Genomic DNA, 16,028 nt, shown 5'->3' with positions numbered 1-16,028 from the left:
AATATTACATGATCTCACACCTTTTGTCTTCAAAAAAGTTTTACAAACTTGATGTGAATTATTTATAAAATGGTCGTGGCCATTCATCTATGAATTTCATACCAATGGAATAATCAGAGGTTTCCTACATTAATTTGCACCATATCACAAACATTAATGAAAAACATTTCCTTAAAATTATGTCACACACATTACAAAATGTTTAAGTTACAGATGCTTTCTGTATTATCAAAGAAGCATTGTCTTTTAAGTTCAATAAAAGGGATAGACAGCATCATACAAAAATATCAATTATAAATTAATAAATAAAATTAAAATTCAGTTTTAGATCATAAATTTCTAATGAAGAAATACTGAGACAAAATATATTAAACAAATGGAAGTAAAATGTTTATCAATTATAAAATGAATAAATCAAAAGATGAATAATTGTCATAAAAATAACAAATGTTTTTCATTTTATACATGGTGAAAATAAAATGAAAAGCAGGAAGAATATGTTTCATATTTGGGTTCAGCTAGTGGAGGAGGGGAGGGGCACCTGAATACTGAAGGAACACTATAAATTATGATCCAAATGGAAATCCTACATTAGGTATTGGATAGGTAATGCTGCAATTAAGAAATTTGTTACATTTGCTATTATATATTTAACATTTCACTGAAAATAAGCAATATATTATCAGTAACTGTTACCAAAAATTTCTTTTGGATAAAACATTTGAAATCAGAGAGATAAAATAAAGACATTAAACTGAAACTTTACAATGAAGTTAGCATTTGATTCTATATTCATTGCCAGATATACTTACTAAAAGATATGATAGAAGATATAATTTGACGAGTATTTATATTTAACTTCATTTGAAAGTTGATTCATTATGCATAAATAAATTTATTAAAAACAAACTTGGTTTTATTGCCAAACAATAGTTCGATAGTATGTAGAATTTAAAGTGTAAACTATAATAATACGAAAAATTTCAGAGTGGGAGTGTCGAGGATATGTCTGGAAAATGCTTCATTAAAATATTTTATTTTTACTTACCTGATATAGCCTCATACATGCAGCTTGTGATCCAACATAGTCTAAACAAACACTGATCCCAAATTCTTGTTCTTATCTAATTTACTTATTAGTACACTTAATTAATTATTAGTACTCTGTTAAATACACATATTGTGTACACATACTTATCTAATTTACTTATTAGTACACTTAATTAATTATTAGTACTCTGTTAAATACACATATTGTGTACACACATACACACTTGTCTACAAACTGTGGAAATAGGGAGAAAATTACAAAGGAATCAACTGTCAGCACATTAACAGAAAAGGCATTCATAATAAAAATTTAAGTTAAAAAAAAATCAAAGCTACTAAACTGAACACTAAATAAATAACAAATAATTAGTATATATTCTACATATATATATCAGATCTGTCTTTTAAATAAATAATTATGTATTTCACACTGCTTCATTATTATTATTATTATTACATTTTTGGCTTTAGTACACTAGTATAAAAACCTCACTGTATTACTGGAATTATAGTTTTGCCATAATTTATCTGTTAGTAATCAGAGAATATTCTGATAGAATACAATTAAATTGCTTTAATTTGCAAAGCAAATATTACAGTTTATTAGTCCCCAAAATACAGTTTTTAATAATAGTTTCAATAAATATTTATAATGCTTTTGACAGTAATACTTTTGATGAATATAAATAATGCTATTAAGTTCTTATGCATCAACAATGATTAATCAAGTTTCAAACTTGATACGTTAATTTATGTCTGAAAGATTTTATTTTGAATATTAGATTTAAATCAAAATTTCATTTGATCATTCACAGTTAAAGTAAACTACAAAATTATAAACATCCAAATGTAAATATAAAATAATATATAAATTCAGCACATGATAAATAAATGTAATTAACATACCAAAAAATTTTAACTATTATATATATTCATGAAATTTAAATAATACTGTCAGTTGAATAAAATACAACCAACTACAACATCAATATTTTTTTTCCTGATGACTAAGTCTACAAGATCACAGGACCCACATAGATACAATTATAAATTGACAATCATATATCTACATATAACAAACAATATATTATGTTCATATTTCAGTTAACATATAATACATTAAACAACAAATAGTTCTTGTAATGTAGAACTTTACAAAAACACAAATTGGCATTTGGTCATGATGAATAGTGCAGAATGGCACACAATTATTGTGCATTACACAGTACAAGATAGCATGAGTAACACATTTTAAGAGTCAATTATTTTTCAGCTATGCAGTAGTGTAGGGCCTCTTGATCCATATAAAGGGCTGCAGTTATTTCAGTGGTCCCTATAACACATCTAAAATAATTCAGTAATATTGCTTTTCCTATGGTAACATCAAAAGCAACACCTAGAAACTTTAAAATTAAATAGTTTAACATAATATCAGCACAATAGCTCACTGTAAATGCTATATAGAAGTAAACAAGAAGTGCTGAAATGACTTCACCACCAGTTCAGAAGCTCATGAAATGTTACCAAAGGATTTCCTTTTACTCCATTTTTAGCTAATAAATTTAACTTTCATTTAAAGACAAATTAGGATAACTTTGACAGAGCAAAGCTTAGAACCAACAAACAAAGTTCCAGATTTCGTAAAAAAAACTTAAATAGTGAAAAAAAAATATTTAGAAATTGATTTTTTGATTTCTGGAATTTAAAATACTAGTCATATAATTAACTAGCTACCTTCTAGCTGGCTAGTTAATATTAATTATTAAAATAAAGGATTAAATTAGGAAAAGTTAGGAGGGAAAATCCCCAAATGTAATTTTATATGCTAACTTGTGACAGACATGAGTTGAATTAATTCTGAAAACTCAAATACTTATGTTAATAACATCGGAGTTTGTGGATTTAAAGAAGTAATTTCAATATTTGCACAACTGAAGTAATAAAAGCTAAGACTGTAATAGTATCTGTAATAGTAGTAGGGATGCAACGAATATGTAGCAAACATAAATAGTTTGTCTAAAATGCTGAATATTTGGCCAAAGCATGATATGATTATTCAGCCAAATATCCAGAAAATTAAATAAATATCTTAAAAAAAAAAAAAAAGAAAAAAGAAAAAATTAAAAAGAAATGTTCCTCATTTTTTATTTACCTGTGTTAGAGACAAATATTTTTTTTAATACAGTGTTGCCATTCTTCGCTTTTAAATTACTAAGTTTGATAATAAAAAATTTCTTAATGTCTGAAAAATATGAAATAGATAATAAAACAAATTCCAAATTAGGGCTTCCAGATGCCCATATTCGGTGGAGGATTACATTATTCAAAATTTGATGGCTCTCGGTACCCTTGTTTTATCACAATGCGAGAAACATACATACTTTATACAGATTCTTCATTATTTAATTTCTTTAAATATAACACAAGGGTTTAATATTTTTTGGCAACAGTCTAAAAAGAGAATCAATTCAAAATGCCAAAAGGAAATTAATAGCCATTTTGGGCTAATAATAATAATAAAGGGTCAAGCTTCTTTACTGAGAAATTATGCCTCTTAATTATTTTTAGAACAAGTAAATCATGGTAATTATACAAACAGCAAATGTTCAGAATATTTTGCAAAATTCAATTCATCCTTTTCATAAAACACATTTGTTTCTGAAATGAGCCTATCATTGCACATAGTGCTAGATGATGAATGAAATAATGAGAAAACATTTCTCAGCCATTTTTAGCTAAATTAGGCTACTTAGTTGCACTTTATTAGTGGAAATCTGTTTGGTTAATATTTCTGGCATAAAATCTCAAAGAGTTATTTCATTCTTTTAATGTTTTTGAATTTTCTTTGATAGAATTTTGACTAGAAGCTTGAAGTCAAGTATAAATTCAGTGTTACTGTTATTAAAAGAACTTCTGAAATGACTGATTTGGGTAAACTTATTTCTTTAGTGATTTCTTTGAAAGACCCTACTAAAGGCACGTAATTTTTACTTAGTAATCAGAGATGCCTTAAAGAGCTAACTTCATTACACTATATAACAACATATAAAGATGCAGAACTTTTAATCCAAGTATGTGATTCAACATGTAATATGAGCTAGTCCATTATATAACAAATCTTGAAATAACTTTTAATATTTTAAATAAAATCACTTTTCTTGAATGAGTTTAAAATGAAAGAAAAATATTTCTGATTATGAAGTTAATGTAGTGGCAGGGTTATCATCTTTGACTTCTGAAAACAAAATATGAAACAAATGAATAGGCTAATTATTGATCCAATCATCTGAGCAATGGTAGAATGTAATTCTAATGCTTTGAAATAATTAAAACGAAGGCCATTTTTTGCAAACATGTACAACAGAATAAATATAATGCAAAATTAAAGATTTAGTATTTTCTCTGGAACACCTATTCTACAACATTTTTTGTTTTTTCAAAGATTTGTTTCATACTGTTATTTAAAATATTTGATGACTTCTAACACATTTATATAATATAAAAGTGTTTCTTATTAATGTCAACATTATTTTATGCAACTTTTAAACACAAACAATGAAGTGTACAAACTATGAAAAAAGAGAATAGAAGATTGTAGACAATTTAATTATATTATCTACAATTCAAAAAATTCTAGTGGGTTTTACTGGTTCAAATTAGTTACATAAGTAAAATTTATGGGAATTTTCATAACAAACAATATATAGCTATTAGTTAGATATAATTAAAAATTAAATATTTTCCCTTAAATCTTCTTTTCAGAATATTCAACACTTTTCCATTTACTTCTATTGCTATTTACAAATATTCAATGACTTATGAGATTCAATAGATTAATAAAGCTATGCTTACAAATTTCAGAATTAATTTACACATAATTGCACTAGAAAACTTCCTATGTGGTAAATGGATAGTTAAACATGTGGTTTAAAACTAAATATTCAACATCTAGTATATAGCCAATTTGGCATCCATTGCATCACTAAATAACAAAATACATCTCTGATGGATTATAAATTATAAAAACTAAAAATAAATAATAATAATTGAACCAGTTGAATGAGTTGCTGAACAGCGGTTAGAATAAAATTTGTGACAAATCAAAATATAATGATCATAGGAATCATCAGAATTCCAATGATACATAAACATCATAGCACTTTAATTTAAAAAGAAATCTTACAGGAAATAAAATGCTTGCTTAGATTCATAATAGGCCTGTAAAATATTTTTTTAAATATAAACCATAAGCAGCATTTCTGAAATTAAGTGATTATTTTAAGCAATAAACATTTATCTGGTAGTACACTGACTGATGGTCAACAAAGTAAAAATATAGCATCAGTTAAGCAATTGTTTAGTTAAACAAGAAGCAATAAAAATTTTATAGTTTAAAAGCAATGTCAAAAATGAGTCGCTATCATTTTAAATGAATATATAGCACAGGAGATTTAATTCTAATTTAATTCTTAAATTTATGAAGTTTTGTTCAAATAAATAAAATGACATCATAAAAAGGTCTCCCCCCCCAGTTACTATAGATGCACAATTTCAAAAATCTTCCGTTGGGTGACAAATTAATTAAACATGATTAATTTAATCATTCAACTGCAAAACATGTGCCTAAGAATAAAATGAAAAGCAAAAATAATTCAAAAATCAAAAACACTGCATGATTTTAGAATTTTTAACATAATTTATATCTACTTATGTCTTTTCTTTCATGTTCACTTTTAATCAGTAAATAATTTACTTACCCATATTTTCTAATTACTTCAAAATAATTTTCATGATTTGAAATTTATTAAAATAAACAAGAAAGTAAATTAACATAAAAAATACATTCTATGTAACAATGAAACTTTATGAATGGTTCTAAAAAGTGCTATCAGTTGAGAGTTAATGCATGAATTCATTATGCAATCACATATTAAAAGCACACTCTAAAATATTTTTCTGAGATCATAAAGTAAATTTTAAATAGAACAGATTACTAATAAGGTATAATAGTATGTAACTGTTTAATACTTTAGTGATAACCTGAATTCACAGTTTAAGCTACATTAAAAAGAAACAAAATAAAAGTTAAGAAAATAATAATAATAAAGAATTTTAATAGAATATTATATTATCAAAAATACCGCATTTTGTTTTTAACTGCAACAGAATCAGCATCTAAAAACAAAATGAGTAGCTTTTGATAACATCACATCTTTCTCACTGTGGTGGTACTGTGAATATCTTTTATCATGGAAGTAAAAAAATATATATTAGTTTTAAAATAATGAAAACATTTTGTGATTCAAATTATAAAAAATAAATATTTTCTCAACCAAACATCACCATATTAATCTAAACAAATAACATATTTTACATATTTAATATTTTAAAATTATTTTTATTTAAATAAACATGCAGTATATGTGCAATGCTAAATTAAAAGCACACCTGAAATTTAGAAGTAAACTTAAAGAAATTTTGGTACTTTTCCATTTTGCCGGTGCAGGCGGTAAAGTCGCCAAAAATGGTACAACTGATGCCAAACGGAATATCCTCGCTGGTAACATTTTACGCCTCATTTTCAAAACAAGTCGCAGCCATTTCTTATCAGATTGATTGTTTCTTTCAATACTGGCATACAATTACATAGAATTTTTACCAGATAGTTCAATTTTATGTCCTAAGACCATTCGCGGTAATTAAGTCAATTAGGATGCAATTGCACCGCTCACCTGAAGCCGAATATATAGAAAAGGCAAAGTCAAAGGTTCAATTCTAATGAAAATGCACTAGCGAAGTAAAGCACTGTGGTTTTACATAATTTCTGAGTAAGCTATTCTTGCGAATTGAAATAATTCTTGCATTTAAACTTGTATCCTACATTAAGATTTAACATGAAATTAATATAGATAATTACTGAGAGAATCAGATTTCTGTAGCGTAGTTTACGTGAAAGCATATTAAATTCTTAAATTAATGTGTTTTAACAAATTTATTGTCTTTATTTACAGTATTTTCACAAAATTTTAAACAATGCCTTTAAAATAAAAAAATCTTAGTTCATTTGTTAAAATTTTTTATGTGTATACTGTGTGTTGACGCCAATAAAGTCTGCTTGGCGAGATTTGTGCTGGCGAAATGGAAAAGTACCAAAATTTCATTATTTATGAGATACTCTATGTTTGAGTTATTAATGATACATTTTCCATTTTCAAATCTATTTTAATGAACTAACATAAAAAATATTATAAAAAAGTGCTGAGATATTCATAAGCAAAATTTTAATTACATATATATATATATATATATATATATATACACATATATTTAAAGTCAAAGATAATTAAAATAATCAAATCAATAAAAGTGGCAAGCTTACTAATGGGGGAGGGGAATTTGATACAAATCAAGACAGAAACAAAAAAACAAACATAACATAATAAAATAATTAATAGATGAAGATTCTTTGCTCTTTTTCAACAAGCAGGCAAAGTTTTTCGACAGAGTTATATTTCTTGATTATATCTGAAGCTGATTATTATATTATGAATCATATCTGGATATTTCTAAATTATATCTAACTGTACCAGCTGCTCCTTGAAAAAAACCAAAGCATTTTCAATTATTTATAATTTTATTATGTAATTTTGTTTTTGTTTCAATCTTGATTTATATCAATTTTTCCCTATTAGTAAATTTACCATTTTTATTGATTTCATTATTTTAATTATCTCTAGATTTTTAATTAATGTTGCAGTATAATGAGCGACTTAATTAATAATCTTATTTTTTCAATTTCCAAGCTCTAGATTATATGCATATTGCATAATTAACAAGAGCAATAATTAGATATATTATACTGAGGCAAAAAATTAAAATACTGGTTTTTCAAACAATTGTAGTTATCAGACCTATTACTAACACTTTCATTCATGAAATTAAGAATACAGTAAAGCAAAGAGATTTTGAATAGAATAAAAATACATCTTCTAAAAATGATTATCATTAATATTTTCCCCCCAGATGCATTCAAAAAATGCATCTTACACTAAGTAGAATAAGTGTCCACTTCCAATAGCTATATGCTCTCAAATTCGTATTCACTAATGCATATTCACTCAGAAATTCACTAGTGTAATTTTGACAGGATAAACAAACAAGAGATCTTTGGCTAAATATACTGTAAGGCTTATAGAATAAAACTAATGACTTCCTGTATATTCCAGACAGAATATGATATATTGCATTTAAATAAGTAGGAAATAAAATATATAAAAATCATAAAATAACTTCTTTGAAATGTAGCATGTTCAAACAAAACTTATATAAGCAACAATTTTTTAGACAAGTTAAAATGATAACTGCTTTAACAACAAACATAAAATTAGTATAAGATATCACTATATAAGACATAATTCTATAATTCTTAAAATAATTTATAATGACAGGACTGCCACAACACAATGAATTTACTCACATACATGTAAAATACTATTATTGCACAACACATATTATCTAAATTGATTAAAATGGCAGCCCAAGGCTTCAAATATTTAAAATTGCTCTACACATTTAAAAAAAATTTAAATAAGTATTATATAAACATTCTAAAATCACAAATTCTTCACTAAGTAAATAAAAGTTTAGCAGAGTATAAATTTCTCATAAAAACACTTAATGAGGATTGAAAGGATCCTTAACATAATATGAAATGTAAACCATATATATATAAAAAACAATTTCATTTTTAAAACTTTTAAATATTATTTTTCATCCCCTAATATATCACACTACTCATGAAACAAAGAAATATCAAGTATGAGTCTCAGTTTCATAAATTCATGAAATTCTCTATTCATATTTTGTTTGCTGCAAAATATTTTAATTAAAGTTTACAAAAGTAAAAAACATGCTATTAAATTCATTATAATAACTTAAAAAGTCTCAAAAACACGATATTTACATTTTGATGGCGAATAGAATTTATAATTTATAAAAAGATTTCATAGAAATAATCTATAACGTTATCTATTCCAAAACATAAGTATAATAGAAAGTGAATTAATTAAGTTACAAACAATCAGTGTGCTTCAGATAAATTTCTTAACATATATAACAAGTGATAATCCAAATTTTAAACATTACAATAATCTTAAATGAGATTTAGAACAAAAATGCAAAGTACACTACAATTTTAAAAGATTTAAGATATTTACAATTATAACCCTGAGGAAAAAAGGCATATAAACCTATGTCAGCAAATGGCAATAAACAAGGCTGGTTTCAATATTAAAATTCTTCAATGACGCTAAAATTTTCTTAATCATATAAATTTAACAGAAATATTACTTTGCGATTTCAGTATGCTACTAACAAGTTACACCATCATACTGGAAATATCATAAGTATAAATAAGTTGTTTCCAATCTAAGTTCTGAACAGACTAGTTATATTCATATGTAATAGCAGATTTCATTCTACTGATATTAATTTAGCAAACTCATGAAGATACATTAAGTCTAGATTGCTATTTGCAATTATTTACTTTTAAGTAAGTTATATTTACTTCAATATTAATTTCAAGAAAATCTTTAGTTTGAAAATAACAAATTTTCATTTGACACTTAATTTCCAATATAATTAATAGGTACACATTTTACCAGGTAAGAAATATAAATAATAAAACATTTGCTAAATATAACACATAAAAATTGACAAAAGTATCTACAAATCAAATCATACAAATGCAGCTACTCCCTCAATAATAACAATGTATGCAGTTTAAGTATTATAGTCAAAATTTATTTAATTATAAATAAGTCATTTGAAAATTATATTTGTTAAAAAATGATTGAAATGTCAAAAATTCAATCTGCTATTAGGTTTATTTTTAAAGCAAAAAAAGATACAAAGTAATAAAAGCTAATTATAATGAGCAAAAGTAAAATGATTTAAAGTTTTTGGCCCCATCAAAAAATACAAGTTTACATTATTAGAGAATACTTAAAAAAATTAGCTAATTTTGCTACTAAATGCCAAGTTATATAAATAAAAGTTTAATGAGCTTAAAATGAGACTTAAAAACATACAATTAAAAATTTTTATCATTACCTACACAGTTTTACTTGAATGTATTTCTGTGGCTGGTATAAAACAAATTAATGACTTGCTACAATAATGTTAGAAATTTATTCTGTTATAAATATATGATATGTGTTTGGATTGTCTTTGCATCATAATAAATTTAAACTATTATTAAAAGACACTGTAGTACACATGCATTCAATATAATCATAAAATAAAACATTTGTAACAATTTTACTTAAATAAGAAACCAGCCTTGTTAAATATAAAATAAATTGGCAAACAAAAATATATTTCACAAACAATATTAAAAAAGATAGGCAGTTTGCATATTTGTTCTCATTAAGTTTTCTGTACTATATACAAGCCACATATATTGCATCAAATAATCTATAACTACAGCATTTGGATAGAATTACAATATTTTGTACCACATTCTTTGTAGTGTACCATAGTATCACCAGAAATGAATTATAGCAATTGTTCACAGTTCTATGTTTTCAAATCTACTGAAATATTGGTATGAAAAAGATGACATGGGAAAAAATCACAGAAATGCAATCTCTTAGCCCAAACAAAATTCTCCTGCACAACTTTTGTACTTTTTGTCGCATGTCTGTTAACTTGTATATTTCCACTTTCACAGAATTAACAAAATAATGACTTTCACAAATTGAGAAATAATAAAGATTCAAGATATTAAATTTCTAGCAAAAATTCCTACTTGAACATCCTTCAAAGTTTGTTGAAATGACTTTGATGAAATATTTTGGCTCTTTCTCTACAATGTTTGCAGTAGTAAGTTGAATTTCTCATATAAAAAGCTGTTTTTTAAGTTGTTTCAAATGTTGAGCCAGTTATACTGGATTTACAGCTTGTGGCATGCAGAAGGCATCCTGTTATTGAGTCTATTAATAAAAGTGCATTTATAATTAACAAAATTTTACATTCATTTAAAGTAAAGTGATACAGCAATCTATTTAATAAAAATCTAATATCTCTTTATTATAAATAATTAATACATAAGGATAAGGCAAACACTAGTGTATAAAATAAAATTTCTTTAAAAGCAGACAATTACAACTACTCCCGTTTTCAACTCTCATAAAAATGCACTATTTTTTAAATTAAACACAATTATTATGCATCTGTGTATATATCGTCATTATATAACACATATGTACAAAACAATAAATGAACAGCTAGACAATAATTGGGAAACTAATATTGCTTAAAGCTGGTGAGTTCAAGGTTCGATTTAGTGAAGTTAACTGAGTACCTGGCATTCTTCCTAGTTTTCTCATTCATATATATATTTTTTTAAGTTCCTTAAAAAGTCTTCCATAAAAGGAAACTTTATACCATAATATATAGCCATTCAGGTATGAAAAAATATTTTTTAAAGCAAACTATATTCTCAAATGCAAAATAAGGTACTGTTACAAAACTATACAAAAAAAAAAAAAAAAAAAAAATCCTGGAACATTTCAGTATCTTACTGCATATAATGATTTGAGAAAATTAATAAATGCTTTACTACTACTAAAATATCCTTCCTCACATTCCTCAAATATTTGTTTCACATATATACATATTAGCAGGAATAAAATTATTCAATCTCTCTTAATATTTTTATTTCTATGAATAAAAAATTTTAAGTTACCATAGATATGTAAAATTTTTATATTTTTAATATATTTCTCAAAATATATTAAAAATATAAAAATTGTTTTTCAATATAGTTAAGAAAAATTCAAGAAATAGCAGTTTATACAGATGTTTTAGGATTTCCTTATATCAAAGCATAAATATTAATATTCAAATAGTGAAAGAAGTATCAGCATTACTTTTTGTATCTTTGAACACTAACAAATGAGTCAGAAAACTTAAAATGGAAAACTTCGTATGGATTTAAATAAATTATAACAGAAATTTACACAGAAAATTAAACCTGCTACACATTCAAGAAATTTAAAACATTTTATTATCATTATGATAATATCAATGAAAATATTATAAGAGACTGTTAGAAAAGCATTATATTAAGCGTTAAACATTTTAAAATCATAAATGAGAAGCTAAAATTATGATTAAAATTTCTCGAATTTACTTCTTTATCAAATATCCCAAATCCATTTTTCTGTTATGAAAACAAGTTCCAGAATTTACTGCATAAAATAAATTGCTTTGAAAGAATTTCCAAATATAAAAGATATACAAGCGAGAATGCGGCAACACATAGCATAGAAAGCAAGAAATGACAGTAATTTAAGAAAGTGATTATTAAAATACAATAAATAAGTAAAAATTTTCGTTAAAGTAGACTGAACGGTGCCCCTTGTATTATCGTGAAATTGTTGTTTCATTTATGGTAACCTGAGTAGTTGAATGTTATGGAAATCTTATTATTACATAATCGGTTGCGGTAAATTTTGAATGTTGGGAAAAGATTTGTAAGGCCTTGTGGTATGTGTTGGTTAGGAAGTACATTGCTTCTTTTGCAGTTTAGACGGTAGAATGGCTGAATGTGGTAAGATTAATTTGAAGTTTTTGACGATTTGGAATGAAAGGGAAAAAGAGCATTAATTGACTGGTATTGTAAATGAAGGTTTACTTAGCTTGCCACTATAAGTGTCCTGTTTGTAGGAAGGAAATGTCCTGTTTGTAAGAAGGAAGCTATAAGTGTCCTGTTTGTAGGAAGGAGGTTGAACGTCAAAGGATACCGGCACTACGGAGGGTATATTTTACTCTTATTTTTGTGAATTTATGTGACGACACCAATATACAGATTCTAGGTCAGATAATTTTAGGAAGATTTTGGATGCTGTTAAGGAATTTTATGTGCCACAGACTGAAGATGCAGAAATTTTTAAACAAGGTAAGTAGATATTTGCTTTGTGTACTGCTTAGATGCATAAGATGAATTTCCTTTTTTATGTTATTTTATTGTTTGATTTAAAATGTATTTTATTGAGATTATGTATCTTTTGTTTGGTTCTACTGTAGAATTGGGTGCTCCTTTGACTTTTAAGTGAAAATAGATCGATGTGTGATTGGACAAAGTCAAGGAAGTGTGTAATGCCAAGGGAGTGCGGAATGAGCAATGCCAATTTTTGCTTAACATTTTCAACGTTTGTGCAATTCTCTGATTTTTTTTAAGTGAAAAAAGGTCTATGTGTACATGGATACCAAGTTTGTGCAATTCTTTGACTTATCATTTTGCTTTTGTGTAGTGGTGATTTATGGCACAAAAATCGCTGCTACAGAAAGCCAAAATAACAAGTCAAAGAATTGCACAAACACCATATCCCCGTACCACCAAAAATCGCCATGGGCACTCGTAATTATATTTTTACCAACAATTTTAAGGGCTTTAAGGATAACATATTTTTAAACATCGTGAAAATACAAATAAAAAGTTAAAAAATCACCTTGGCTGCTGACAGAAGGAGAGGAATGTGATCCACTCTTTCCATTGGGTTGTCCAAGGTATGAAGCTGGAACCCATCCTTTCTTAGGTGTATCTAAAACACGAACATACCACCAACCAGCACAGCCTACTTTTTCCACTTCCACAGTTTCTCCTTCCTTTAGTGAAGCTTCCCCAACATCGACAGCTTCATAGTCACCCAGAGCCACATAACGACCACCAACCTAATAAAATACATTAATATACACCATAGATTGCAAGGAAAGCAAAGATATCCGATTCATCTGATTACTTTTACAGAAAATATATAATCAGAACTGTCAAAAAATATATAAATAATATAGAAAAATACATATCTAAGATTTATTTTAACAAAAAGATAATATATGTTAATACATATATTACCTTTCTGTCCACTGTGTCCACACAATTCCTAACCGAGCTTTTATTTCCTCTGGCCCAATTTTTGTTAAAACTTTTAAAACTTTTTGCTTAGCGTTTTCAACATATAACAAGTTAAGCACACACTAATTTAAAAAAAAAAAATTCTTCCAGAGATTTATTGAAATTTTAAGTCTTACTTTTCCAGTCAGTGAAAAGTTTGCTATTTGCCTATTTAGTCAATATGTCGCTTCACAATTATAAGCATGACCAATATTTCCTTCACGTTTTCTTCAGCTTACAGTTATCAATTCCGTTTCATTCAGAGATTGTTAATGTTCTGTAATGCTAGAAAGGATTTCATGAACTTTTTTCATAACTTTCAGAAGATGTACTTCTACCTCCAATCAGCTAACATTCCAGATAGAAGCCTCACTCATTTACAATCCTTTGAAGTCTACTGCAGAAGAAAAACTCTAAAACCAGTGTCTCACAGGTACAGGGACTGACGGATACGAAAATTTTGATCAAACCCATTTCATTGAATTACTACATCCACAACACGTTAAATGGATGAACAACGAAAAGTTCAGATATTTGCAAATAGGAATTCTGGCATTGAATAATTAATTCTTTTGCCAGTTTGAGTTTATAAGCTGCAGAGATGAATTTAATAACAGCAGATTTTCTATTGATTCTGTTTTTGTTTTGGTTCTTGGAAGTTTGAAAGTAATAAGTGTCTGAATTTATTAACCAGTGAGTTTAATAAGCAGCAGGCACTATATATGTCTATGATCAATGGTTGTGAAAACAAATTCAGCTGGTCAGGGTCAGGAAAGGCTGGGTCAAGAGTTTGGTAGACACTGCATATGTAACATGCTTCTATTAAAATTATGAGGAAGAGAAAATAAAACCTTTGTGCCAAATACAGATTTATAACTTGAATTCTGATTTTAAATCTAGCAAATATTTTAGCAGACAATTTTTGTTATGCTTCTTTGACTAGATTTAACTCGTTAAAATATCTACATTTCATAAATTTTTCTGGGTTAAAGATTTCTTCCATGAGATTTGTTCAGAGAAATGTTCCTCAAATAATAATTATTAAAGCACAAAACAGTACTAAAGATGAAAAATCTATAAAAAGAGATAGTTATGCATTTTCTAGAAAATTAGATTCTATTTCCATTCCATTTCTACAATACCTCAAAATTTTCAATATCTAAATAAGCAATTCTGAGCAATCAAAAAAGAAATCTATAATTTTATCTCTTTATATTAATTAACCTAGACTAATTACTTTATTTATCACTGTCACTTCATCAAGAATGTTTACTCAAAATAATCTATATTTTAAAATAGATTTTTAACAGATAACAAACTGTGAAAAGCACATCAATGGTTGAATGCCTAAATCTGCAGAAGATTGCTTTTTACAATCTGATTTCATTCTGCAAGTATAATAAACTGGTTAATCCTCGACAGACGCAAACATTCCGAAGCAGTTAGTTTTTAACAATTTTTGTATAATGGTACCTAGAGCCATCAAAATTTGACTAACGTAATCTTCCATAAAATATAGGCATGTGGAAGCCCTAATTTGAATTTGAAATTTGTTTTATTATTGATTTCGTATTTTGTAACACTTCAATGAATTTTTGATTACAAAACTAAACGATTTCAAAGCGAGCAATGGCAACGTTGTACAGGAAAAACATTTTTATTTCCAGTACACGAGACTGTGCATTGGAAATTATAAAGATATGATTAATTTAAAATTATTTTGCGATATTGCTCTTGAACTGAATTTTCAGTTTAAGAGCAAAGAACATGATGTTTAATAAATAAAGGTAACACACAATTTTTTTTTTTTTTTTTTTTTTTTGATCCTTTGGGCATAATTTAAAACCAAAAGTCTTTCAGATTTTCTTTTCTTTTATTCAATAAAAGAGTTATTCTAAGCAATTGGACCACTGTGTAAGTTTTATTTAAAGTGTCACAAGCCAAAAAAAAAAAAAACACTAGAAAGTTGTTCGCTGCTTTGCAAGAGAAATGGAGTAAGATTCCTGTCGAAACCTATCGC

The 16,028-nt window shown here is 26.5% G+C and overlaps 1 protein-coding gene across 1 annotated transcript in view; it reads right to left on the bottom strand.

Moving 5' to 3' along the window:
- Window positions 1–10,245: 10,245 nt before the first annotated feature.
- LOC118189891 (guanine nucleotide exchange factor DBS-like) overlaps window positions 10,246–16,028 on the bottom strand; it is a gene marked incomplete at its 5' end in the record, with an annotated part of 97,301 nt that continues 91,518 nt past the window's right edge. The window contains 2 exons of the mRNA XM_085819701.1: window positions 10,246–11,042; window positions 13,566–13,788. Coding sequence (XP_085675827.1) covers window positions 10,966–11,042; window positions 13,566–13,788 — 300 coding nt within the window. The remainder of the gene's footprint in view (window positions 11,043–13,565; window positions 13,789–16,028) is intronic.

This window comes from Stegodyphus dumicola, chromosome 6 (assembly GCF_044657685.1).
Source record: "Stegodyphus dumicola isolate Sdum_Otavi_A_Nest chromosome 6, ASM4465768v1".
Classification (NCBI taxonomy): domain Eukaryota; kingdom Metazoa; phylum Arthropoda; class Arachnida; order Araneae; family Eresidae; genus Stegodyphus; species Stegodyphus dumicola.
Note: the sequence above shows the minus strand (reverse complement) of the source record. Positions and strands in the feature narration are given on the sequence as shown.